This window comes from Syngnathoides biaculeatus, chromosome 16 (genome assembly GCF_019802595.1).
Source record: "Syngnathoides biaculeatus isolate LvHL_M chromosome 16, ASM1980259v1, whole genome shotgun sequence".
NCBI lineage: Eukaryota > Metazoa > Chordata > Actinopteri > Syngnathiformes > Syngnathidae > Syngnathoides > Syngnathoides biaculeatus.
In genome coordinates this window covers 25,101,445-25,125,877 of record NC_084655.1, presented here as the reverse complement: position 1 = coordinate 25,125,877, position 24,433 = coordinate 25,101,445, and the positions used below count along the sequence as shown (strand labels likewise).

Genomic DNA, 24,433 nt, shown 5'->3' with positions numbered 1-24,433 from the left:
TACTGTGTATAAGCGTCACACGATGCGGGACGTTGACACACTCTTATCTCCTACCTGATGACGACTTCTGTGACTATTGAGAGGTTCTCAGTTCCTAGAAAGAGAAATGTTTGTCTCTTGTTCTTTCTTGTGAATTTCGCACCAGGGCAGCGCCGCGACTGCCACGCTTGGCCAATAAAACTGATTCTGATTCTGTTGATTTGTGCTTTGACTTGTGAGCACAAATCTGAAGATTGGCGGTACGAGTTGCCACGAGGCGCCAGTGAAGTGAACTCAAACCGACTTAATTCGCAAGTTTAGTTTTAAGCGTCAAAAATGGTTCAAAAGAGAAAATCGCAGCTGTTTCCTGTCTCAGGGAACCAGAATCCGAATCAGCTACGTAAACGACACGCGAGAAGTTGGAGCCGGCCAAGTACGGCGTCCATGTTGAGCACAAAAAGGTAAGAGACGGCCAGTTGACATTTTTGCTCCAAAGTCACAGTTGATGCAGATTTTTCCAGCATTTCGGAGCACTTTAAATGGCCACTGGAGCGAGTGAATGGTCCAGTGCAAAGGCTCTCCAAATGGCTGGAGGCAGAAAATTGGCAGCGTGTTGTTGTTGAATAAACGACAACTTTGAAAAGTGATATGTGTCATCAATGTGGCGAGGTTACCCCGGATCCGTTTCATTGATTTTTCTTTCACATTCTGGAGATGATTAGAATCGTTTTGTGACGTCCATACGTTGTTCTTTGAAATCCAAATATGAAGACAAGAAAATAAGTGAAGCTCAATTTTGAAAGTCTTCTCAAAAAAAGGAAAACAAGTTTGGCATTCCAGGTATGAGCTGGGAGGAGCTTCTGTCATCTGTTTGCAGCTGATAGAGAAGATTTCACGCTGGGTGCCTCACAGCTTCTTCTTCTTCTTCTTCATCTTCTTCTACTGGTCACTTCCTACATCCACTGTCGACTGCTGCTGATTTCCTCTTCTCGGCGTTCACCTTCTGACCGGACCGCAGCGGCGACGGGACCTCATGGAGTACGACGGCGAAACGGCCGAGGACCGAGCGGCGCCGACGGCTCTTTCCGGGAGCCTCGCGGAGGACCCTTCCTACGGGGGGAGCGGCTCGGACTCGGGCGAGGAGACGGGGGCCCCGGCGCCGTCCTCGGGGTCGGAAGCGGACGAGGCCGCCACCGAGGCCGTGGCGTCCTCGCCGGACGGGCGCTTCCTCAAGTTCGACATCGAGATCGGACGAGGATCCTTCAAGAACGTCTACAAGGGCCTCGACACCGAGACCACCGTGGAGGTGGCCTGGTGCGAGCTGCAGGTAGCGCACACGCATTTACCTGCACACAAAGCAGCAGCAGTCGGGATGGAGTCAAGGTCACGACCTTCACCTCCTGCGCTCCGATTGGCTGACGCTATTGACGCCAGCACACACCTCACCGAGCCGGCTTTTACGCGTGTGTGCGCGTAAGATAAAGCGCTTGCGATGACTCAGCAATTTTCGCATCAACTGATCGGAGACGATAGCCGGCTGACGTCGATATCAGCACACGCGCATGCGAAACCAAAAAACCTCGAGACTTTCTACTCGTGGATCAAATGCCAGGGTTCGATCCCGTGCCCGGGTGGGCATTTTGCTTTCCTCCCGCATCCCAAAAAGATGCTTGCATTCATTGGACAACCCCCCTTTGGTGCGACTGTGGGTGCGAATGCCTGTTCGTTTGCATGTGCCCCGCGATTGGCCGGCGACCGTCTCAGGGTGCCCCCCACCTCCTGCTCGACGACACCCGGTATAGGCTTTTTTAACCCTTGTGAGGATGAGCAGCTCAGAAGATGGCTGGATAAACGCCGTTTGTTCGTGCCGTTTATTTTGCCGTCTTCTGTTCTGACGTTGATCTTGCCAGCAGCGAGCAGTTTGCGCAATCGAGGTGTTCAAAAGTTCCCGTGCGCGGTTAGCATGTTAGCATCAGTGAATATGACGAAACTGCAAAAGCGTGAACGCGACGGTTTTGCTCCATCAGACCCAGCGGCTGACCCGCGCCGAGCGCCAGCGTTTCGGAGAGGAGGTGGAGATGCTCAAGGGGCTCCAGCACCCAAATATCGTTCGTTTTTTCGACTCGTGGAAGTCGGGGCCGAACGGTCGCAAGTGCACGGTCCTGGTGACCGAGCTCATGACGTCGGGGACGCTCAAGACGTGAGTCCGCCGCCCCCGGCGCTCGTCCCCCCCGCCCCGCTGACTCCGCCCCCCCCCCCCCCTTTTTAAGTTACCTTCGCAGATTCCGTCCCATGAAGCTGAAACTGCTTCAGCGTTGGAGCTTCCAGATCCTCAAAGGCCTTCACTTCCTGCACTCGCGCAGCCCTCCTATCCTGCACCGCGACCTCAAGTGTGACAACGTGTTCATCACGGGACCCTCGGGCTCCGTCAAGATCGGAGACCTCGGCCTGGCCACCCTCAAGAAGGCCTCCTTCGCCAAGAGCGTCATCGGTAAGGTCGACGCGGGATGACGCCGCGTGGCGGCGCCGCGGCGTCATCCCGCTTGTGTCTGGCGGTGCGTTCAGGGACCCCGGAGTTCATGGCTCCCGAGATGTACGAGGAGAAGTACGACGAGGCGGTGGACGTGTACGCCTTCGGGATGTGCATCCTGGAGATGGCCACGTCCGAGTATCCGTACTCCGAGTGTGAAAACGCCGCTCAGATTTACCGCAAGGTCACCAGCGTAAGTAGCGCTTCTGCGTGGGTCGAGTCTCACCATCATCTCACTCGCATCTGATGCCGCTCTCGCTTGCGTCTCACGCTTCTCTCGCTCATATGTCGCCCGTCTCGCTTGCGGGTCACGTTAGTCTCGGTCGCGTCTCGCTCGGATTGAGTTTTTTTGGTTCCACTTCCAAGTAAGCGTTTGGCACCGCGTCCCTTTTTTGCCCGTCACATCTCCTCCGGATCAGATGCCCCAGCCACCTCATCTGGGTCCTTTCGATGCGGAGGAGCAGCGGCTCGACACTGAGATGACCGAAGCTCTTCTGTTCCCGTTCTCCGAGGGAAAGCCCGCACACACTGCAGAGGAAACTCAATTCGGACCTTTGTGGATCTTGTTGTTCATTGGTGACGGTCAGGACGAAGATCAACCGGTAAAACGGAGAGCTTCACCTTTCCACCGAGCTCCTTCTTCGGCCTTCAACGGCCGAGCACAAAGTCCGCATCGCTGCAGACGCTGCGCCGAGCCGCCCGTCTATCTTCCCTCACTTGCGAACAAGACCCCGAGATACTTCAAGTCCTCCGCCTGGGGCAGGATCTCATCGCCGGACCCGGAGAGGGCACGCCACGGTCTCAGATTGGTCAGAGGTGCTGATTCTAATCCCAGCCGCGTCACATCCGGAGATCGCGGCTCGATGAAGCCAAAAGGACCACATCGTCCGCAAAGAGCAGCGATGCAATCCCGAGGCCACCAAACCGGACCCCCTTAACACCTCGGCTGCGCCCCGAAATTCTAAATAAATCGGTGACAAGAGGGCAGCCTTGGCGCCGCGTGTCCTGCTTATCTCCCGCCCGTCTCACTCTCGCCCTATTACAGGGAATCAAGCCGGACAGTTTATCCAAGGTCACAGTTCCCGAGCTGAAGGACATCATCGAGGGATGCATCCGCACCGACAGCAGCGAGAGGTAGCGCCCGTGCGATTGCGGCACCGCCGGCGTCTCTGGTTCACCCCTGAAGCCCTCCCGACCCCTGGCCCAGGTTCACAGTTCAGGACCTCCTGGACCGGCGCTTCTTCCAGGCTGAGCTGGGCATTCACGTGGAGCCGGCAGAGGACGACGACGGCAGCAAGTCGGCGCTCATGCTGTGGTTGAGGATGGACGGCCCGAAGAGGCTTCACGGAAAGTACAAAGACAACAACGCCATCGAGTTCCTCTACGAGCTCCACAACGACGTGCCCGAGGTGGTCGCCCAGGAGATGGTGGGGCCGCGTCACCGACACGTGACTCTCTTACACAAACTCCCGAAACTCACGGGGGGGGGGGGCGTCTCCCGCCAGGTGGTGCTGGGCTTCGTCTCCGAGGGCGACTGCAAGCTGGTGGCGGCGGCCATCCGAGACGGCGTCACCGCCGTCAAGCGGCGGCGGCTCAAACGGCGCCAGATGGCCGAAGAGGCCGCCCGGGAGATTGAACAGTGCCATCGGCGGGGGGGGGTACGTTCGGGCTCAGTCGCCGACGCGAAAGTCTCACCTGCAGGTTGTCTTTAGCTTTGAGTTTGTGTGCGGTGAGCGTTTAGCTCTGCGTATCGATATTAATGCTGATGTTTCCATCAGAACTCCGAAGCTAGCGCCGCGCCTCGGCTACGAGCGCCGTCCCCTGCCGCGTCGACGTCATCCGCCGACGGGAGCCAAACTTTGGCCGCTACAGGTTAGCTTTGGAATTTCCCGATCGGACATTGAATCCGCCGACGTTGACGCGTTTTCGTGGCGGTCGTGGCAGCGACGCGCCTGTCGGAGGCCCCGCCCCCTCCCGTGGCTTTGCACCCCGGGGCCCGGCTGTCTAAGGCTCCGCCGTTTCCTGTCCTGCGGTACCCGAGGGTGAGTAGGGGGCGGGGCTGCCTCAGGGGCGGGGCTACGGTAGGCGCTACATCAGTGTAACGTTTTGCGGTCAGAGCCTGGCGGTGTTGCAACACGAGCCCGCGCAAGCGAGACACGGGGTCTCCTCACCTGCCGACAGGTAAAACGCACACACGCACGCACGCACGCAGGCGGAGCTTGACGAGCGCTCGGCTGTCGCAGCTGCGCATCTGACGTGACGTCGGGTTTGAGCGACGGGAACGACGGCCAATCGGACAAGAGCTACCGGGAGGTGACGGAGCGCCATCCTGACAGGAAGCTGAGGAGGAAAATGAGGGCGCAGCTGAGGCTCACGGGGGTGAGCGAGAACCTCGACCGCGCGGTTGGGTTGGGCCTTTGCGTTGACGCGTGGACGTGCGCGCAGGTGTCCGACATGGCCGACCGCGTGGTGGAATGTCAGCTGATCACTCATGACGGCAAGATGGTGACGTTCAAGTTTGACCTGGACGGAGACAACCCCGAAGACATCGCCTCCGTCATGGTGGGTTACCCAGTACTGATACGATGCCTTCGGTACTCGAGTACCAAAAGTAAATCAAAAAAAAAAAAAAAAGGTCTTCCTTGCCTGGTGTCATCCATCACTTGTGAACTTTGAAAGGAAACAGTATCCCGTACGCGATACGATTACGTTCAAAAGTAATACTGTACCTGAAAAATCCAATTCAGCAAGGACGTTTTTGTACCTGCTGTGTGAGACAGTTGCACAGAGACTTCATCCTGGCGAGCGAGCGAACGGGATTCGTCCTGCGCATGTATGACATCATCAGTCGGGCGGAGTCCATGATGATGCAACAGAAGCAGGTGCGCCTCAACACGCTCGCATGGTTCCCTAACCGGGAAGTCACGCCTGACGACATCACCGTGTCGCACGACAGACCAAGATGGCGGCCGAGCGCTTGTCCAGGACGCCGCTCAATGGTAAGACTCACGCACGAGTGACACGTCAGACTCGGTCCTCCCAGAAGCGGCGGAGGATGTTGAGGCCGAGTTCGTCTTCCCTCAGGCCCCCCCTCGGCCCCACCAGCTGCTCAGTACCCGGCGTACCCTCCCTACGCCGCCCCTCCTCAATGGCCGCCCTTGGCTCCCCCGCACCCCCCCCTCGTGGGCGTCCTGTCCCAGTGGCCACCTCCCGACCAACCCCTCTTCTCTCTGGCCAACGTGATGTCGTTAGCCGTGAGCATGGCGCACTCCTTGCTGCCCACGCACGGCAGCTACCGGCCCCCCGTCCGCACCTCCTTGCCTCCCGCGTCACCGGGATTGGGCCACGCCTCCGTCCGGGCGCCTTCGCCCGTCGGGACAGGGGCCGCCCATCAGGACGAGGTCCCCTTCGGTCCGGCACAGGTGAGTCCCCGAATCGCCCTCTCGCCCTTACCCGGCGGACTACACCCTGAACCGGTCGCTAGTCAGTGGCACTCCCCGTTCGCGGCGTCAAAGGCGGGCGAACGCCTGGCCGTCGCTGAGTCCGCTGCATTTCCTTGACGCGGCGCTCGTCTCGGGCGGGCACATCCTACACATAGGTGGGCTCCCCGAGCGCACCCCCTCGTTAAAAGACCCAACTGAGCAAGCTCCGTCCAGTACGCCGGAAGCTAGCTCCTTCCACGAGGCAGACGTTCACGGGGCTGCCGTCGGGCTGGTGATGGATTTCATTTTCTTTTTCAGCTTAAGTACCCCCCAAGCCTCCCCCCTCACGGTGAGTGTGACATCGCATCCGAAGACGTCACATCCGGCGGCATCCCATCGTGCTCTCTGTCGCTTTTGTCACGTGCACAGGTTCTGCCTCGCCCCCGTCCCTGCTGGCTCCGCCTCTTCCACACCTGCAAGTAATGTGCTCACTTTGATGCTAATGCTAAAGGTAATGCGAACACGGCGCTCGTGAATCACGCGTGATCTCTTTCTGACGCAGGCGCCGTCGACCGGACCGCCGGCCACACGTGACGGTAATGGCGCACACTTATGATAAAAGAGCTAAAAGTGATCTTATTGGCTAGTCATCTATGCCGTTTCAGCGGTGACTCCGCCCACCCGAACCGTGGGTCGTTTCCAAGTGACGAACTCGGAACCGCAGACGGCGCGCTCCCCGCCCCCGTCTCAGGCGAGCCAATCGGAGAGCTCCGAGAGCGTCTCCGAGGAAGGGAGCCGATCGGTGAGCAGTTGCGACGACGACGCGGGAGGACGGCCGGAGGAGCGAAGGAAGAGGAGCGGCCGCAAACTGATGGGCGGCGCGTGGGAGGGGACGTCCGGCGGGCAGTCGCGGAGCCGCTCTTACGCCACGTCCGACGACTCGGAGGACGACGACGACGACGCGTGCGACGAGCTGAAGGAGATCCGGGAAAGGTGAGGCGGACGGACGGTTGCCGTGGAAACAGTGCTCTTTTAACCCCGCCCCCGCCCCGTCCCAGACACCTGCTGGAGGTGCGGCGCTTACAGGCCAATCAGAAGCGAGAGATGGACGAGCTGTGCCAAAGGATGGGCAAAGGCTCGCCCCTCGGCGCGGTGGCCCCCGCCGCCATGTTGAACCGTCGCCTCCACAGGCCCGACGTGCCGCCGCCGGCAGGTCAGGACGAAAACCGCGCCGCGATGCGCACACAAGTCACACCACAACATCATCTATTTTTAACGAGCGAAGTGGAGATGGGCGCAAAATAGCTGCAACGTGCGTTTAACCTTTGAGGCGAGCCGGATTTAGCCTGACCTCGTCAGAAGTCACAACGCAAGTCCGGCGTCTTTGTACTTTGTTTCCAGCCTGAAGTACAATTTCAATTTCAATGTACCCCCCCCCCCCCCCCGCGTGGGCCTCACCACTTCTATCAATTGTCCTGTAAGGAACGACAAATTTGTGTTCCCTGAAAGTAAAAATGGTCCCTTTTGGCTTTATTTATCCCCCCCCCGCGCATGTGTGCCAGGGATCATGAGAAGGCGCTCTTTGGAGAGGCCCAGCAGGGTGTCGTTTGTGCCGGGACACACGTATGTGGTGAGTCGCGTTCTTCTTCTTCTTCCTCTTCTCCTGTGGTTTGCTTTCTTGACGTGACCTTTGACCTTGCAGCCAGACACCAACCTGAGCGTTGAAGAAGAAGAAACGCGATGACGCTTTCGACTCTGGAAGATTCTCCTTCAGCGAGCGGCTGATCGAAGCCAAGCTAGCTATCGATGCTAACCCTTCGTGAGAACGCCAGCGGCTTCCAGCTCTGATGGGCGGAGTTGAAAGGCTTTCAACCAAAAACTGGAAACGACTTCAAACAGCATCATCGAAACACTCGACGTCTCGGGGGCCTTTCGGATCACGGAATTTTCTCGCGTTGACCTCATAAAGACGTGAGCTTTGTTAGCAAAAGTGTTATTGCCGACGAAGGTGAGGTCCACAAAAAATGTCCAAGGACAAAGAACCTCTTCTGAGTTCTCCTTGTAGGCTTGGGAAGACGCCGGAGCCAAAACGCGCTTAAAAAAGTCTCGTCTGATGCTCGCTGGCTGTAAATAAAGTTTTCTTTGTACAACTGCGGGTGTGGGCGCACTCTTTATTCCTCGCCATCAGTTTGTCGTCATCTTGTACTCCCGGAAGGAGGAAACTCCGAAGTGAGCCCCCCCCCCCATCATCACGGTGTGACCGTCATTTTACAATTTGGGGAGGGGGGGGGGTTGGGGGTCTTTCATTGTGTTGAGGACAGTCACGCTGTTTGGCGGCAGGACACGCCCTGCTCAACTCTGATTGGCTACTGCATGCCGGTAGAACGCCCCCTACTGATTCCAGACGAGAGAAATGTGGCACTTACATTTTCCGGTGCTCGTGTGATTTCCACGCAGCGCAACAGCCTCGTCCTCACCGTCACCCTCATCCTGACTCCTCTGATATCGCCCCTCGCCCCCCCTAAAACCTAAACCTAACCCTAAACTTGAGGCAAAACCGTTACAAACCCGCCCCTCGAAGCAGGAGCCAATCACGTTGGAGTTGGGCGCGTCCTGCCCAGAACCTGCGTGGGAATCCTCATCACGGGATGGCGCTGGGAGGCGACTCAGGCGGAAGAGGAGAGTTCTTCTTCTTCTTCTTCTTCTTTCAACTTGTCCCGTCAGGGGTCGCCGCAGCCTCTCATCATTTTCCAACTGTAACAGACACTGCCCTCGTGTCCTCTCTCACGACGTCACAAACTTCTTTTCCCGTCTGGAAGCAGTCGAGGCTCGTCTACCGGGAAACACCAGCCAATCACGGAACAGCGGCGCGTGTGACGGAACCAATGATATTGGAGCAGGGCGCGTCCTGCCTAGACGCAGCGTGGGAATCCCAAGAACGCGGAGGCGAGTGAGGACGAACAGGCTAAAGGCGAAAGGCTAATCGCTCGCCGCTCGCCGCTGAGCATGCGCACACGGGTCAAGCACTCGCGCACAGGTGGGTCGGGTGGTCCGGACCGCGGGACGGCGCACCCGCTGGCGTGCTGGGGGGCGCGCGCGAAAGATTGCGCGCGCGAGCTAGCTCGCTTGCTTGCTCACTGCTAACGTTGGCCGCTTCCGACACGTTTCAAAGGGAGCTGAGCCATAACGACCGCACTCAAGACTTTTCAGGTCAGGTTTGGCTTGCTAGCTGCTCCAAATGGAAACAAAACGGATTTCGCGGCATTTACAAGCACGTGCATGCAGTCCACGTCTTGCTCTGCGTGTTCCAATCGGGCCTAATTTGAGTGGAGCGGCTCGGCGACCGCCGAAGGCTGCCGATTCCAGCCACTCTTGTTGATTTGCTTCGGGCTTGTCCCGTTAGAGGTGGCCACAGCCGGTCATCCCGCGTCTTCCTCCCTGAACACGAGCCTGCATCCACCTTCTCTCTCGTCGCCTTGCCCCCGGCATCTCCGTCTCGGTCAGCCTCCCCTGTCGTGCGTGAAGGGTCCGAGTCCGCCTTCTCGAACCTTTAACCCTTGGCCGTCCCTCCGACGCGCTCATTTGCTCCGTCCGTCGTCTGTTCACCGCCACCGTCTCTCATCCGTTGGTGGTGTCTTCTGGCCTTTGCCCTTCGTCCTAGCAGAGACGCCTCTGTGTGGTGACCACATGACGCCTTCCTCCAATCGTTTGTTTACTTCCGGTATTTCAAGTTGTCACTCGTCCCTCTCCCATTCTTGCACACGTCTTCTCATGTTCATTCCCCTCCTTTCCGGTCCACGTCTCCACCTTTCTAACGACAGCAATTCCAGTCTGACCTCATCACCGCCGCAAACAGGAAGGTGCCCAAGGCTGATCCTCGATGCCCCCCCCGTCTGTCTTCATCTCATTCCTTCCAGTTTCTCTTTCAACTCGAGGTCACATCGTACCTGTGGGGCATGGCCGCTAATCACATGATCCATAAGACTCTCCATTTCAAGTTTCAGCCTCATCTCTCCGTCTTTGACTCTTTTCACGTCCAGGCCGCCAACCCGTCCTCCACTTCTCTTCCCTTTCTCCACATTCAGTTGTAGCCTTTGTGCTTTTCTTTTGTCTTTCTGCTCAAAACTTAACGTGAAAAAACAGGTAAGCCTGACCGCTAGTTGGGGCTAAGCTGCCGCGGGGGAATCAGAAAGAAAGAAAAATGTTTGTTCACGCTGATGTCAGTGCATTCTACGAACGCAAAGGGCAAAACGGGTCAAAGCGCTTCCTCTGATTTCCGGGGAATGGCGAAGAGGGCCGTGTCAATGTGCTCTCAGTGTCACGTTAATGACTACAATATTTCTGTGGCGACCCCTAACGGGACCAGCCAAAGAAAGGAAGAAGCGCCCCTAAAAATGTGCGTTTTTATTGATCTTGAATCAAGGTCATGTCGTCGTCCCCGTCTGCTACACTATACGCAGCAATTCTGCAAACACATTTTTGGGGTCACGCGTGACGTTCCGCATATAGCGGGTGAGGTCAAGCTAAAGGAACTTGAAGGTAAGCTAACGAACCCGAAAAACTCACGACGGCTTTTGTGACGTGTCCTCAGGTGAGTGACAGCAGCAGGATGTCCCTCCCGCCGCCGCCGCCGCCGCCCTTCGCTCAGGTACACGCAAAGTACTCACAAAATACGCAAACGCGATGATGATTTGGGTGACGTCGTGACCCCGCCCCTCAGCAGGCCAACCGGCAGAGCCCGGAGGAAGTCGAAGGTGGCCCCGCCCACCTGCTCCCGGACCTCAGCCGAGGCACAGATCACCCCTACTTCCGCCTGTACCAGTACCTCCACCAGGGGGCGCCGCACAAGAGTAAGAAACTGAACACGTTGGGCTTGTCATTGACACTCCCTATCTTGTACTACTTGCTGTCTGATTGGAGACCAGGGGGTGTGTCCCAGGTCCTATCTTGGGGGTTTGTATGAAATGAAATGTAATCCACATTGTTAAGACTTGCGAGGCCGATGGCGATCGGTCAACCCCCATCGCCGGACAAAGCGCGTTTTCGGAGCGACGTTTTTCCGTGTTTTGTAACACCAAGTTTTGTATTCTTTCTGTTCCCAAGTGCATGTCATAACCTCTCTCGTTCGTAGAAGATTGCGCGGCCGGTGGAGCGCCGTTGCCCCGCCCCCCGCCCAATCATCACCGCGACGACGTTCCGAGCCCGCCCTCGCCCCCTCCTCCGCGTCAGAGTCGCCGAGGCCAGGCCCCCTCCCCGCCGGCAGCTCGCGACCGAAACGAGCCCCTCCCGCTGGAGCTTCTGCAGCGACGTGCCTCCCCCGGGAGCAAGGGGGCCTCGCCGTCGCCGGGAGCCCACCCGCCTACCAGAGGTCCCGCCCCGCCCCCTCCGCCCGCCTCTCCCGCCCGCAGGCCGACGCCCCCCCCAGGTGAGAAGCCTTTCGTCTTCATCCCGTGACCGGCGACCTTTCACCTGACTTGCTCCTGTTCTCGCAGCCGGCAGAGAGGCCCCGCCCCCTCCTCCGTGCCCCTCCCAGTCGTCTGAGCCCCCCGTCAGGGGTAAACCTCCCCCCCCGCCTCCGCCCCCTCTCCGCCGTGGACTGGCCTCCTCCATCATTCCTTGTCTGGCCGGTGAGTGGTTACAATTCATTTATTTTGAGTTATTTGTCAAGATGGTTTTTTTGTTTTTTGGGGGGGACGGCAGCGTCCCCAGTTTGTCACATCTTCTCACAGATGTGCATTGCTTGCACTCACAACATTGCTCTTCAGGACCAGAACTGGGCCCGTATATTCATGGAATTAATTGCGATCGATTGCGTATACATACACGTAGGGGTATTAATTCATAACTCTGTCATCTGAATCTACATTTCCTCCTGCTTACATTTTCCTGGAGCCTACGCAGAAGGATAGGAGGAGGAGTCACTGGTCCATTCGAAGCCCAGTCCGGGACGGACGGCTTTCGGTGCTGAATGGGACGCGGAAGTGCCGGTGCGGGGGGGCGGCTCGAGTCGGTCGGGGGGGTCGTAGGACCGGACCGCTTTCGTCACCTCGCTAGAGCCGGCCGGCGTCCCTTGTTCCGGATGTTACAAATTTTCTATGAACGAGGGGACTCCAAAAGACGGTCCTGTCGGCCGTGGGTGACTTTAGCGTCCGCACCCGTCGCCATCTTGCCTCGTGTGACTAATACGAGAAGTCGGGCTTGTTGTTTTGGGGGTCGCGTGAAAGTTTGTTGTTGTTTTGTGTCCGCAGACGACTTTGAGTCCAAATATTTGTTCCATCCGCTGGACGACTTCCCTCCTCCGGACGAGTATCGACACGTTGCCAAGATCTACCCCAGCAAGGCCTACTCAGGTCCCAAAGACAAGACGAATAAACGTTACAGCGCGTGTGCAGCGCGGTGAACGCAGCCAACCGTTTTGTGCTTGTTGCAGCCGTGCGAGGGGCCCCCCCTTTGCCCCCGGTGGGCCGGTGAAGACGACATCTCGTCCTCCCCGCGGGAAAGACCATCGAAGGGAAGTCGCCGATCGGATGAGACGCTTCGCCGGCTTCTTCCTCCTCCTGGGCGGCCGGAGCCTCGGCGACGGCGCGTCACGTGACTGCTCGGACTCGCCTTTTCAACACATTATGCGTTCATGTCGTGCCCTCGCTAGGCTAACATTGTCACACCGCTAACTGCTCAACCGTGTCACTTGCTAGGCTAACGTTAAAACCTCGTCACGTGAACGCGGCGGCATCGCCTACGCTCGTGTCATTTTACTCAACTCAAATTGTCACATCGTTAGGCCAAAGTCACATTAAGTAGGTGTGGAACCAAAAAAACTCATGAAATTGCCAACATTGGAAAGAGCTTTGAAAACATTTTCAAATATGACTTAAATGATCTCAAGTAACATAAAAGTTATGGCCATTTAAAGATTGGGAATATGAGCTGATTATGGTATTGGTAAAGCTTAATTAGGATCTTCAAAATGTCATAACCTTTTTGTTTCTCAACAGATTTTCCATGAAATTTCAATGATAGCTTGGCTGAAGCATCACCATTTGCACTTATTTTGATAATTGCAACAAATCCGGCTAATTTACCCATTTTGCAGTGCGACCAACACATAAAACATAAATGAAGTACTTTCGAAAAAAACATACACGTAGCAAAAGGTTTAGCTTGAGGTTTTAAACTGAGAAAATTCTTGAATCAAAAGTACTACAACAATTTTAAAAGACGGAAAGGCAGACGAGGCCATCAGCAAGCGTTTCGGTGCAATAATAAACAAGCCTCGTGGCCTCGTACACGCAAAATAGTGACGCCCGTCGTGCTCCGGATAGTTTCTTCATACGATCCATCGCGCAGCACAATGAACGGCCCACATTAGGCTAACCTCAGCATGTCGCTAGACTAATGCGCCGTACTCGGCTAGCGTTGTCAAATTGCTGTGCTAATGTCACATCACTAGCGTAATGTCATTCTGTTGTTTCGCTAAACTCGCTAGAGCAACACGTCGGCGTCACCGGGCCGAGCTAACGCGGTCGCGTCGCTAGGCTGATGCGGCGACCCGGAACTTTCTGGAAGAATTTCAGCGGGCTGGACGAGAAGTGGAGAGTTGCTTGATTTGTCGTCCTCTCCGTGTTTCTTTGTGGCGTGCGTTTTCAGATTGACCCTGAAAGGTCATTTTTTACCGAGCGGGATTTGATTTGCTCGGTATTTCCTGTGGCCATGTGACATCAAGCTGTATTCGTGATAATTCAAACAAGAAGCAGTCGAGTAAATGATGAAAGCCCGTTCGCTGTGGTTCATAAACGATGTCATCCTCTCTTTGTCATTTTCAAAGCGAGCAAAATCAATAAAGTTGTTTGACGATTCCACTCACAAGATCGACTCGGTCCATTATTTTTCGTGCACACCCCTCCTGACCGGGCCCAGAAGAGGTAGTTCAGACAATGGATGGGGACCAAACAAACAAAAATCGCAATAATCGCGACTGCAGACTCATAAATTGACGCTCAAAGCTTTTCGTCACTTGTCGTTGTAGGCGAGGGAAGCGTTTCCACCTTCGAACACGGGGGGGCAGACTCAATTCGGCGCGCCAGCCTTGAGGCTCACTTCCTTTTCCGGGAGAAGTCCCGGAAGCCAAGTTCCCAACGTGCGCTAGCAGCCAGACGATCGGGCGTCGCGGGACTCGAGCATGCCAGACGATCGGGCGTCGCGGGACTCGTCCGTGGACTCGAACATGCCGGCCGGGAAGAGGAGAACCGCGCGCTCGTTGCCGGCGGAAGAGGCGCGCGCGCGCCGGAGGAACGTCGACAGTTTGGCGGTGTTGCGCGCGCACGAGCCTGCCTTGCGAGAGCTGGAGGAGCTCGTCTTTGGCGACGTGCACGCGCCTCTGCAGGTAACGCCGTCACGCGGCAGCCACACGTGAATATGAAAAATCATTTTCGAGGGCGTGCGCGTGTGATTTTTAGGACGACGAGGAGGAGGAGGAGGATGATGATGAGGCGACGGCGCTGCCACACGAAGAAGAAGAAGAAGGAGGAGGAGGAAGGCCAATCAAAGAAAAGGCCAAAGACATTTTGCTCCAATCAGACGACGAGACACAAGCTCCCTTCGCTCCTCCGCCAATCAAACGAGCAGCTGCTTGGATTGACGAAGATGACGAAAAGGATGAAGAGTAAGTGTGTGCACGTGGGTACGCGCACGCGCGCCCCATAGTGGACACGGGAAAGGTCTGTTCCAGGGTCAATCTGGAGCTGTCACGCGTGGGTGACAGTTTGCACTTTTGCTTTTCGCTGCCTGTCGAGTGAAACAAAGCGCAAGAAGCGCGAAAATGTGCCGCCGCGAGTTCACTGCGGTCCAGCTAAAAGTCGGACTGGGTTTAGTGGACGGGTCGGCGCTTGGATTCAACCGCAGTCCGCGTAACATTTCTCAACTTCTGCCCCTTGCGTCGGCGCGCTCATTCGGAGCTGCCGTTTGCTTTTTTTTTCTCGCGAGCACGGGCGGAGAAACGTGGGCCGGATGGGGGAAAAAAATGATGGAGATATAGATACATGTATAAAAACACTGACCGTGGGCCAGTAACGGTGGATATATTTATAGCGCCACGTCCGACGTCGTCAGTCATTTGGAAGCGACAGGTTTGCCCCAAACGAGAAAGCTATTGAATCGTAGTTCTTCAAAGAGCAATTATGACGACGCGTTTCACGTTTCCTTCAATGGTGGCAAATTGTAATTACAGAGTGGACATGAAGCATCGTTTCCGTAGCGATCTGATGCGAGGAGACGCCGAGTCCAACATGAGCAAGAAAAAACTTCAGCAAAGGATGAGAGACCAGTCAGTACTCGCAAATCTATAATTGTCACGTGCGCACACTCCGGGCACGCTCACGCGCATTTGCGCCGCAGGTTCCAGAAGTCGATGGGCGGAGTTCCAACCTGGGCCGGCGGGAAGTTGACACAAGGTGAAAACAAAACAATCCAAAACCTTTGACTTGAAAGCTAAAAGTTGACACGCTTGCTCGTGTGCGTGTGCGTAGATGAGGATGACGACGACGCGGAGGAGGAAGATGACGACGACGACCTTCTGCGGAGGACGGGAAACTTTGTGGCGTCTTCGGACGTTTTGTCCAGCGGCATCCTCAGGGTCAGTGTTTGCGCATGCGCGCGGGCGTCGTCTTTGGGCGCCAGACGTCGACGGAGCCCGGTGAGGGTCGCCGTTTCCAAAGCGCTTGTCCCGGCGACGAGGCATCGCTCGCGACGGCGTGTGGTTGTCATGACAACCATGCCCGCTTTTGCTCAAGTCGACGGCGAAATGCCGCGGTGAGCGCAATTTGACGCGCTCGTCGTCGTGACGACATCGACGCGCTCGTGACCCGTTACGTTGACGTCGTCGGTCGTCACGGCGACGCGAGCCTTGACGCCCTGCGGTTGCCGTGCACTAGATGAAGCGGTGTCTCCACGCCAACGCCGCGCGGCCGTCTTCCGACGGCCTGACGTCGGTGCGCTTCCACCCGTCGGCTCAGGTGCTGCTGACGGCCGGCCTGGACTGCTCGCTGTCCATCTTCCAGGTCAGTCGGCGGCGACGCCCCGAACGCTTACGCCCGGAAATCCTTTGGAGCCGGCGGGCGGTCGCGACACGGGCGGCTGACGGGAAGCGTGTCCCTCCGCCCCGCAGGTGGACGGTAAAATCAACGCCAAGATCCAGAGCGTGCACCTGGACCGCTTCCCCGTCCACAAAGCCAGCTTCAGTTGCCACGGCGACGCCGTCATCGCCACCGGCCTGAAGAACAAAATGTTCTACGTGTACGACATGATGGAAGGACGCGTCGAGCCCGTGCAACACGTCAGAGGTACGCGTACGCGACGGTCGCGCCGCCGGCCGTCGCGCTCACGTGCGTGTGTTCAGGGCTGCACGAGGACCACGTGAAGGAGTTCTGCGTGTGCCCCGGAGGGGGCGCTCTGTTGCTGACGGGGAGTCGAGGACGCCTGCACACGCTCACGCTCAAGGTGGGCGCTTCTCGTCAGCGACGGCAACGTCGCCCGCCCACGTTTGACTCAAACGCGCGTTTGCGTGCCCTTCAGACCAAGGAGGTGGTCGGCAGCGTGAAGATGAACGGCGAGGTGGCGGGCGTGGCCGTCGGCGCCGACGGCACCAAAGTCTTCGCCAACTCGGGTGAGTTGATCTGGCCGCTCGGTGACCTCATCGCAATGCGGCTCCGCGCCGGCCGATAATGACGTTGCGGCGCAGAGGACGGCGAGGTGTACGTGTGGGACGTGCGCAGCAGTCGCTGCGTCAGGAAGTTCGCCGACGACGGCTGCGTGGGCGCCACGGCCATCGCGGCGTCGCCCGACGGCCGCTACCTGGCGTGCGGGTAGGGCTTTTATCGCGTCGCTGCATTTAGCGTGTGGCGTCGCGTCGTTAATTTTCCGTTTCAGCTCGCAGGCGGGCGTGGTCAATGTGTACTCGCAGGAGGAGTGTCTTAACTCGGCCGATCCCAAACCTCTCAAGGCCATCATGAACCTGCTGACCCCCGTCACCGCGCTGACCTTTAACCCCAGCGCGGAGATCCTGGCCATCGCCTCGCGACACCAAAACGAGGCCGTCAGACTGGTGAGGGGACGACGATCGTGAACGATGACGATGACGATGACCATGATGATGATTGGCCACGATGATGTCATCAGGTCCACGTGCCCAGCCTGAGCGTCTTCTCCAACTTTCCCACGTCCAAGAGGAAGTTTGTCTATCAAGCTTCCTGTCTGGACTTCTCGCCACACAGCGGTTTCTTCTCATTGGCCAACAACAAGGGACACGCCCCCCTCTTCAGGTCAGACAGCCAATCAGCAGCGCGGCTCTCAAAAAACACAATTCGCGGACATCAAAACTCATTCATAATAGAGTACAGAAATCATTTTGCGGATTTTTTCATGGCCGTTGTCGACTGAGAAATAGTCTTTAGTAACATGGCCGACCGATACAAAACGTCATCACGACGATAAGGAAAAAACATCAGTAGAGCAAAATTGAACTTCTGAAAAGATGAACTCCATCACGCGTCAAATACATATCGGGGCGTTTTTTTTTTTTTTTTTTTTTTTTTAAGGCCTTTGCCTCACAAAGCGGCGCGAAGCTGCTTCTTTATCCTGAGAAAGAAAATCTGCAATGTTGTACTTCTCCATATTTTCAAAGTTGAAAATGTCGGCGACGACGTATGGATTTTTGGAAGCCGTTGTGACTGTCCCAAAGGCTGAAAATGAATGGAAATGCCTTTGAGCAAACGTGTGCGCGTGTGTGTTCGCAGGCTGCTGCACTACAAGAGCTTTTGAAGATGAGGAGATGATGAAGATGTCCAAAGTCTGGACATTTGTTTTGTATTCATAATCATGTTATAAAGGTTCCTGTCATTTCTAGGTTTTCCCGATGTTTGCTTTTGACTGTGAGGGTTAGCCGTTTAGCGCGCAACCAAATGAAGTCGGATCCGTGTACACGTACGGGAAATGTACACATGACGTACATCCTGTGTTTGCCCGTCGACACTGCGCCAGCGTCTTGTCTCTTGAAGCGAACCCGCTGGGGTCGAAGTGACTCTCTCGCGCATTTTAAAATTTGTATTTTTTATTTTTGTGTGGCTGAGGAAATGGAACAACGGGCGGCTCGACTAAAATGACTGCCGCCCTGCGACCCCACCTCAGAAAATGGACGGATGGATGGCCAACGTGTGTGGAAAATAAAGAAGAGCGCTCCAACTTTGCAGTTTCTTTTTCTTTGAAGTTATAGATGAGGTGCTCAAGTGATTTTTTGGGGGGGGGGGGGGCAGCCGTGCGAGGTCCAGCCACGCCGTCGCCGTCTCGCCTTTTTTCACTCTGCTTTCCTCGCTTTTGAAAAGGATCCTCTTTGAGCGGAATGCGCGCGTCGCCATCAACGTGGTGGCAAACATGCGGCCCGGCCGCTTTGGCGAGGCCCCGCCCCGCCCCGCCGACGTCACAGCCGAACCTGCGTTTCAGGCTGAGCAGAAACGCGGGCTGACGAGAAGAAGCAGGTAAGAAAACTTTTTCAGTGGACTTTCCGACCTCGGGATGGTTTTCACTCCCCCCGTGTCAAACCGTCCAATCTGTGCTTCGTCCTCGCTTTATTTTGAAATAAGCTCCGACCCGAAACCCTGATGACGACAATTGAGGGTGACTGCGGGTGGAGGAGCTTTTATGCTTGGGGGGGGGGGGGGGGGGAGAGTACTTTTATGCGGGAATGAAAGTCAATCGAAAATGTACAGTAATGTGATTTTGAGATTGAAAGGAACGCGTGAGAACGAACGCCAGGTAGTGAGTTTTATTTTGAAAGCAACAACCCTACTCCAGTGAAGTGAACGCTGGTCGTCGCAAAAACGCCCGAGCGTGAATACTTGTTGTGAACCAGAGCACTCCTTTTGGGGGAAACGAAGGAGCAGAATGCCCACTTTGGCCGCTTTTCAGGAGAAAACACGGCGGCTAGCGGCTCGTGGACAAAAAAAACAAGACAGACTTGACACTTGTGAGGGAGGAAGTGCACGGACAAGAGAGAATAGTGCTTCCGGTTCCGCTGTCTTTCCTCGCCTCAAAGGAAAACAAAAAGCGTGCTGAAAAAGAAACAAAAAAAAGTCGTCTTTCAAAGTTGGTGAGCGAACAAAAGAAAAAGTCAGACTGGCTGGCGGATGGGAGAAGTGAGCCGTGCTTTTATTTGGAAAGGAGCAGCTGAACGGATGCTTTTACTTTTTTTTTGTCTGAGCGATCGGAGCGACTTGCAGAAGTTTATTTTGGAGTGCTGGGGAAGACCTCACGTCGCGGTAGTTTCCTGTTAGCCTCATTGAACGTCTTTTGTTCTTGGTTCTCTTCTCGGTAGTCGGCATAAATGGCAGCGGCAAACTCAACTCTCGCCGTGTATTTTCATAGTCGGATTGTGACACCGCAGCAGCAGGGGGCGGCAAAGTAAAAAGGTGAAAGGTCATCGGGAAGCCTTCTGGATTGATTGACGGAAGGGGGCTCCTCAACGCCCTCCCAAATGACGTCATCAGCGGGCAGACCGGTCGCGGCAAGGCAATGGCGTGCGCGTGTCAATTTGTGGTTCCGCCCACGAATTGTCCAAATTGACGGCCAGGTGACAGGAAGTAAGACACCAGTTTCTTGGAATTGGGCGTCGCCTTTGAGCCACTTCCTGTTTCACCTGTTTGTCTCTCCCCCCACTTCCCGAGTCACCTGTTTTTTTTTTTTTTCCTCCTCAGCTAAGCCAAACCTTGACGTCGAGTTGTCAAGATGGCGGCGGCGGCGGCGGCGGCGCCGCCCGATCTGTTTGCAGAGCAGGAACTCACCTGCTCAATCTGTCTGGACCTCTTCACGGACCCCGTCTCGACACCGTGCGGCCACAACTTCTGTCAGGTGCGTGTCAACGTCACGCGTTCCTTAGCTGCCAAACTTTTTGTTTTTCGTAATACTTAAAACTTGTCGAGCATAAGGTTTTTGTATGACTCTTTGTTCAGGGTGCTTTAGCTTAGCAGGAGCGTGGAACATGCATATTTTGCACCATAGCAGCCCGGCATCAGTGGGTCACATGACCGGTTAGCATGCTTACCTGTAACAACATGGCTGCTAAGTTGATTGCCTCCTAAGTTTCGTATGAGGGGTCCCTCTTGGGCTATGTTGGGGGTCAGACAGGTAGGTAAGAGTTACATTGGTTTCCGGTTTTGAAACGTCGAGTTTTGGTATATTTTTGGATGAAATATTTTGTGACTGTTATTAGGCCCTGTAGCTCAGTGGTTAGAGCACTGGTTTGATAAACCAGGGGTTGTGGGTTCGTATCCCACTGGGGCCTCCACTCCCTGAGAAGGGTTGCGTCAGGAAGGGCATCCGGCGTAAAAATTGTGCCAAACACCTACGTGTGCGTTCATCTCAGATGACACGCTGTGGCGACCCCTAAAGGCACAAGCCGAAAGAAACATTTTGTGACTGTTATTATGACTTGTTTTGAATAACATTTAGATTTTATAGATGATATTCCACTGGAACATTGGTGCTCATGGTGGGACCAGCACGTTTTGGGAGCGGGGCTGGCTTAGTTAGCAAGCTAGCTTCGGATCAGAGTCACACGTTTGCTTTGCTAGCATGTTAGCGTAGCATCCTTGAGTCACATCATTCTCGGGATAAGTGCGTGCGTGGCGCCTACTTTTCAGGCGTGCATCGGCGGCTACTGGGCGTCGACCGCAAGTTGCACGTGTCCGCTGTGCAAACACGCATTTGACGAGCGCCCTCAACTGAGCATCAACAAAGTTTTCGCCGTCATCACTGAGAATTACAAAGCTTCTCGCTACGGCGCCGCCGCGTCCGCGGCGCCGGCCAACGGCGGCAACCCGTTCGCATCGGCGCCCGGCGAGGACGCGGTGTGGTGCGACGTGTGCACGGGCGCGAAGCGGCCGGCCGTCAGCTCGTGCCTCACGTGCACGGCGGCGTACTGCGACGAGCACGTCTTGCCGCATCGCAACACGCCGTTCTACGCCAAACATCCGCTCATGGACCCGCAGCAGGCGCTCCGAGGACGCACTTGCGCTCTGCACCGCCGCCTACTGGAGGTGAGAGGACGTGACGGCGCACGTGCGGGAACGCCACCCGGTTACACGAGATGTTGTGGCGTGCTCACCTTCAGGTGTTCTGTCGGACGTGTCAGCGTTGCATTTGCGCCATCTGCGTGCTGGAGGACCACAGGACTCACAAGACCGTGTCAGTCCAGACGGAGCGACTCAGCAAGCAGGTAGCACGCCCGAGCGTGCGCTCGCGCGCTCGCTTCCTGTTTCCTCTCATCGCTTGCCGTGTCCACGTGTGTAGAAGCACGTGGCGATGACGGAGCAGCAGATCTTGAACAGGATCAAGGACAAGGAGATGATCCTGGCCGAGCTCAACCGGAAGCTGGAGGGCGTCAAGGTCGGAGTCTTTGTTCGTCCGCTCACGCGGTGAGCCGAAGCCGACGTGCTAACGAGCTGAGGTGCCAACGTCAGACTTACGGCGAACGAGAGCGCAGCGAAGTGGAAACTCTGCTGGACGACGCGGCCGCTTCGCTGGCCCGCCTGCGGGCCCAGGTGGTGGGCGGAGTCGAGCTGCAGATGGGAGCGGTCCTGGCCCGGGGGGAGGGGCAAGCGAGCCTCCTGGAGTCAGAGCTGGCGCACCTGACGGACAGACGGGCGCAGCTGGAGGCGCAGGCCGTCAGTCAAGACCACATCGGGTTCCTGCAGGTCTGACGAAAGCTCGGGGCCGCCGACGCCGCGCGGTCCGCCTCAGCTGACTTTCGACCTTGTGCGCTCAGAGCTTCTCGGAGGCCACCTCGCCGCTGGGCTCGGATCAGCCCGTCAACGTGGAGGACCTGGACCTGGACCTCCGCTTCGGCCTGGGCAGGGTCAAGGCGGCCCTGGCCGAGATCCGGGACAAGCTGGAGGACGCCAGGTCGGGCGGCGGCGGCGGCGGCGCCAGAGGGTCCGTGGCTTCCGGTGAGCGGTACGGCGCCGGGGCCGGCCGGCGTCTCCGCTCCGCCCGCTGACCCGTTTTTGGTGTTGCAGTGTCGTCGGGCGAGCAGACGATGATGACGGCGGCCGAAAGCGTGCTCAGCCTGGCGGGAAGTAGCGGCAGCCTGAGGAGGAGCCAGTGGGCGCTGAGAGGTGGGCTGCCGGCCGGCAGCGCCTTCCCCAATGGCTTCGTCAGATGACAATTATTATTATTATTATTAAGAACGATCTTTTAGTGTGTTGAGGAAAGGAAAGGGTTGATGTCGGCTTTTTATTGTGGGACTCAGTCTGACGGTGGCTTCTCGTTCTCTTTCAGACCTGAAGAAGTTGAAGCCGGTGTCAGGTGAGTCCATCACGGGTCCGCTTCAGACGAATTCCGTCCGACAACTGAAAGGTCGTTTGTGTTGTGTCGGGGTCACGCAGGTCACAAGAAGGCTCGCGCGTACACGGGTGAGAACGACCTTTGACGACTCACGGCGTCGCCGCTCTCCTCGGAAATGCGCTAACATTAGCAAGCTGACGGCTTGTCGTTGGCTCGTTCAGAGGACGTGACCTTGAACCCGGTGACGGCGTACCCCTTCCTCATCCTCTCCGACGACAGGAAGCAAGTCAAGCGCGGCGAAAAGCTGCAGTTTTACCGCAACAGTCAGCAACGTTTCGACGTGTGGTCGTGCGTCAGCGGCAAAGACGGCTACGCCACCGGACGCCACTACTGGGAGGTCCGTCTCGCCGCGCGCGCGTCTTGTCGCGGCCGCGTCGGCGTGACCGCGTGTTTGTGGGCGCGCAGGTCCTGGTCGGCGAGAACAAGGACTGGAAGTTGGGCGTGGCCAGCGAGTCGGCGCAGAGGAAGGGTCTCTTCGACATGAGCCCCGCCAATGGATATTTCGCCCTCTGGTGGAGCGGCAGCCAACTGCGAGCGCTCACCGCCCCGCCGCTCACCAAGGTCCCGCCGCCTCCGTTCGCTTCGGGAAATGACGGCTCGCTGCCTGGTTCCGCTTGATTGGGATATTGAGAGAAAAGTACAATCCGCCCTGAGGCTTGGGTCCGAATGTCCCGGTCGAATTAAATGAAGAGAAGAACATTTTTGTGCTCTGCGACGTCCGTAGCGGGGAACGTTTGGCGTTCGCTATCCGGCGAAATGTTGGGATGTCGCGACCGTCCCGCGGCCTTGACTCTTTGCGGCTTTTCCCTCGCCAGGTGAAAGCTCCGCCCAAGCTGCGTCAGGTGGGCGTGTTCCTGGACGTGGAGGCGGGCCAAGTGTCGTTCTACAACGTCAAGTCGGGTTCCGAGATGTTTAGCTTCCACTGCGGCGAGTTCACCGAGCAGATGTTCCCGCTGCTCGGCACCGGAGACAAAGAGGTGCCCCTCGTCATCCTCTCCTGACGCTGACGCTCGGGCCGCCGATAAAACGCCGCCACGTGTTCGCCGTCGGCCCCCGCACGCCGCGCAAAGACTTGGACGTAGCGGACCCGGAGACTCGGCCGTCATCGTCAACGGCCATCTGGTGGAGCTTTTTTTTTTTAAACCATTCAACTAATAAATACGTGACAATCATCCAGTACTGTTTTCCCCAAATGAATCCAAAGAGAGCCCCCAAATAATCATCCAAAATTGCTCTTTGATCAGGTAATGTAGAACTGCAACTAACAATTATTTCCAGAATTTTTCAAGAGAAAAAATATCATCCCTTTATTCCAAAACAGGACATTCTAAATAGGATTTTGCAGACAATGAACTGACATAAATTTGTTATTGGTCCAAAAAAGCAGCTGTTGGGATGGATGATCAAAATCACAAAATAGGGCAGAAATGACACAGCCCACAAGTGTTTATGAGCAAAAAAGTGAAATCCGGCTAGCACGTGACTAAAAAAAAATTGAGCCAACGTCGGCGCTCCCGCCTGACCATCAAATCTCGCCCGGCAGAGGCGGGAGGTCGCCCGGGCACGTACTTTTGACGCCATTCTGCCCAACGGATGACGCGGCCACAGCATCAGGAAACGTGAGGAGGTGATGACGACTTCAACCATTCAGTTGTCAGACTTTCCCTGAAAGCTGCGGCGCGTTGCCGTGATGTCAATCATTGCAAATTTGCACCCTTGTGGAGTTTCGCTCTGGACTTCGGCAGAAAGGAGGAGGCCACGCTTAAGCCCGTCCGGCCTTTTATTCCATATTTTGAAAAAGTTCTTTTTCGTCCAAACCAGAAAGTTAGCAAGTAGCCGCTTCTAAGGCTGGCTAGCTAGCTAGCTCCAGTTTGCTTTGTGATGAAGAAAAAAAAATATTCATAAACAGAATTTTGAAGCCTATTAAGTCAAAAAAAATCACAAGAAGAAATCGCAAAAACTAAACGAAAGGTGAGCTGTGCGCTTCGGGGCATCGTCGTGTCAGATGGTCAACACGCGACGCTCTGAAGGGAGTTTTTGGCGGCTGTCGTCTGAGCCCCTGTGTGGACAAGCCATCCAGTTCCTGCAGCAGAAAAGCAGCCCCGCAACGCTC

General features: G+C 56.3%; 4 protein-coding genes across 13 annotated transcripts; all 4 read left to right on the top strand.

The window, feature by feature from the left end:
• The first annotated feature begins 14 nt into the window (after window positions 1-14).
• On the top strand, window positions 15-7,773 carry wnk4b (WNK lysine deficient protein kinase 4b). 4 transcript variants are annotated; one of them, XM_061845302.1, is made up of 24 exons: window positions 15-440; window positions 798-819; window positions 998-1,306; window positions 2,007-2,179; window positions 2,250-2,470; window positions 2,545-2,702; window positions 3,555-3,643; window positions 3,717-3,936; window positions 4,015-4,167; window positions 4,288-4,381; window positions 4,454-4,551; window positions 4,626-4,690; window positions 4,753-4,888; window positions 4,955-5,071; window positions 5,290-5,391; window positions 5,466-5,508; window positions 5,594-5,931; window positions 6,250-6,280; window positions 6,361-6,410; window positions 6,494-6,527; window positions 6,597-6,924; window positions 6,990-7,144; window positions 7,494-7,561; window positions 7,634-7,773. In XM_061845302.1, exons 1-24 carry the CDS (start codon window positions 316-318, stop codon window positions 7,673-7,675), a joined length of 3,171 nt encoding a protein of 1,056 aa, XP_061701286.1. In that variant the 5' UTR covers window positions 15-315; the 3' UTR covers window positions 7,676-7,773. The 4 variants fall into 4 exon arrangements, with proteins under 4 accessions (XP_061701286.1, XP_061701285.1, XP_061701288.1 ...); XM_061845301.1 differs by having other exon boundaries at window positions 783-819; XM_061845304.1 differs by having other exon boundaries at window positions 751-819.
• An 873-nt stretch (window positions 7,774-8,646) lies between these two features.
• LOC133514059 (WAS/WASL-interacting protein family member 2-like) lies at window positions 8,647-13,866 on the top strand. 6 transcript variants are annotated; one of them, XM_061845329.1, is made up of 7 exons: window positions 8,647-8,877; window positions 10,523-10,579; window positions 10,655-10,781; window positions 11,063-11,356; window positions 11,424-11,558; window positions 12,180-12,281; window positions 12,362-13,866. In XM_061845329.1, exons 2-7 carry the CDS (start codon window positions 10,541-10,543, stop codon window positions 12,400-12,402), a joined length of 738 nt encoding a protein of 245 aa, XP_061701313.1. In that variant the 5' UTR covers window positions 8,647-8,877; window positions 10,523-10,540; the 3' UTR covers window positions 12,403-13,866. The 6 variants fall into 6 exon arrangements, with proteins under 6 accessions (XP_061701313.1, XP_061701309.1, XP_061701310.1 ...); XM_061845325.1 differs by having other exon boundaries at window positions 8,649-8,877; window positions 10,652-10,781; window positions 12,362-13,858; XM_061845326.1 differs by having other exon boundaries at window positions 8,650-8,968; window positions 12,362-13,853.
• Window positions 13,867-13,963: 97 nt separating this feature from the next.
• On the top strand, window positions 13,964-18,165 carry utp18 (UTP18 small subunit processome component). Its single transcript, XM_061845317.1, has 13 exons — window positions 13,964-14,314; window positions 14,388-14,593; window positions 15,158-15,253; window positions 15,325-15,380; window positions 15,456-15,562; window positions 15,861-15,986; window positions 16,094-16,268; window positions 16,325-16,425; window positions 16,501-16,591; window positions 16,667-16,790; window positions 16,855-17,029; window positions 17,104-17,246; window positions 17,721-18,165. Exons 1-13 carry the CDS (start codon window positions 14,111-14,113, stop codon window positions 17,743-17,745), a joined length of 1,629 nt encoding a protein of 542 aa, XP_061701301.1. The 5' UTR covers window positions 13,964-14,110; the 3' UTR covers window positions 17,746-18,165.
• A 275-nt stretch (window positions 18,166-18,440) lies between these two features.
• On the top strand, window positions 18,441-23,496 carry LOC133514054 (E3 ubiquitin-protein ligase TRIM39). 2 transcript variants are annotated; one of them, XM_061845315.1, is made up of 14 exons: window positions 19,005-19,238; window positions 19,345-19,559; window positions 19,674-19,827; window positions 20,619-21,014; window positions 21,089-21,193; window positions 21,268-21,363; window positions 21,438-21,671; window positions 21,743-21,923; window positions 21,993-22,091; window positions 22,255-22,281; window positions 22,362-22,388; window positions 22,482-22,657; window positions 22,726-22,881; window positions 23,136-23,496. In XM_061845315.1, the coding sequence occupies exons 3-14, from the start codon at window positions 19,705-19,707 to the stop codon at window positions 23,319-23,321; spliced, it is 1,806 nt and encodes a 601-aa protein (XP_061701299.1). In that variant the 5' UTR covers window positions 19,005-19,238; window positions 19,345-19,559; window positions 19,674-19,704; the 3' UTR covers window positions 23,322-23,496. The 2 variants fall into 2 exon arrangements, with proteins under 2 accessions (XP_061701300.1, XP_061701299.1); XM_061845316.1 differs by lacking the exons at window positions 19,005-19,238; window positions 19,345-19,559 and adding an exon at window positions 18,441-18,458.
• Window positions 23,497-24,433: the final 937 nt, after the last annotated feature.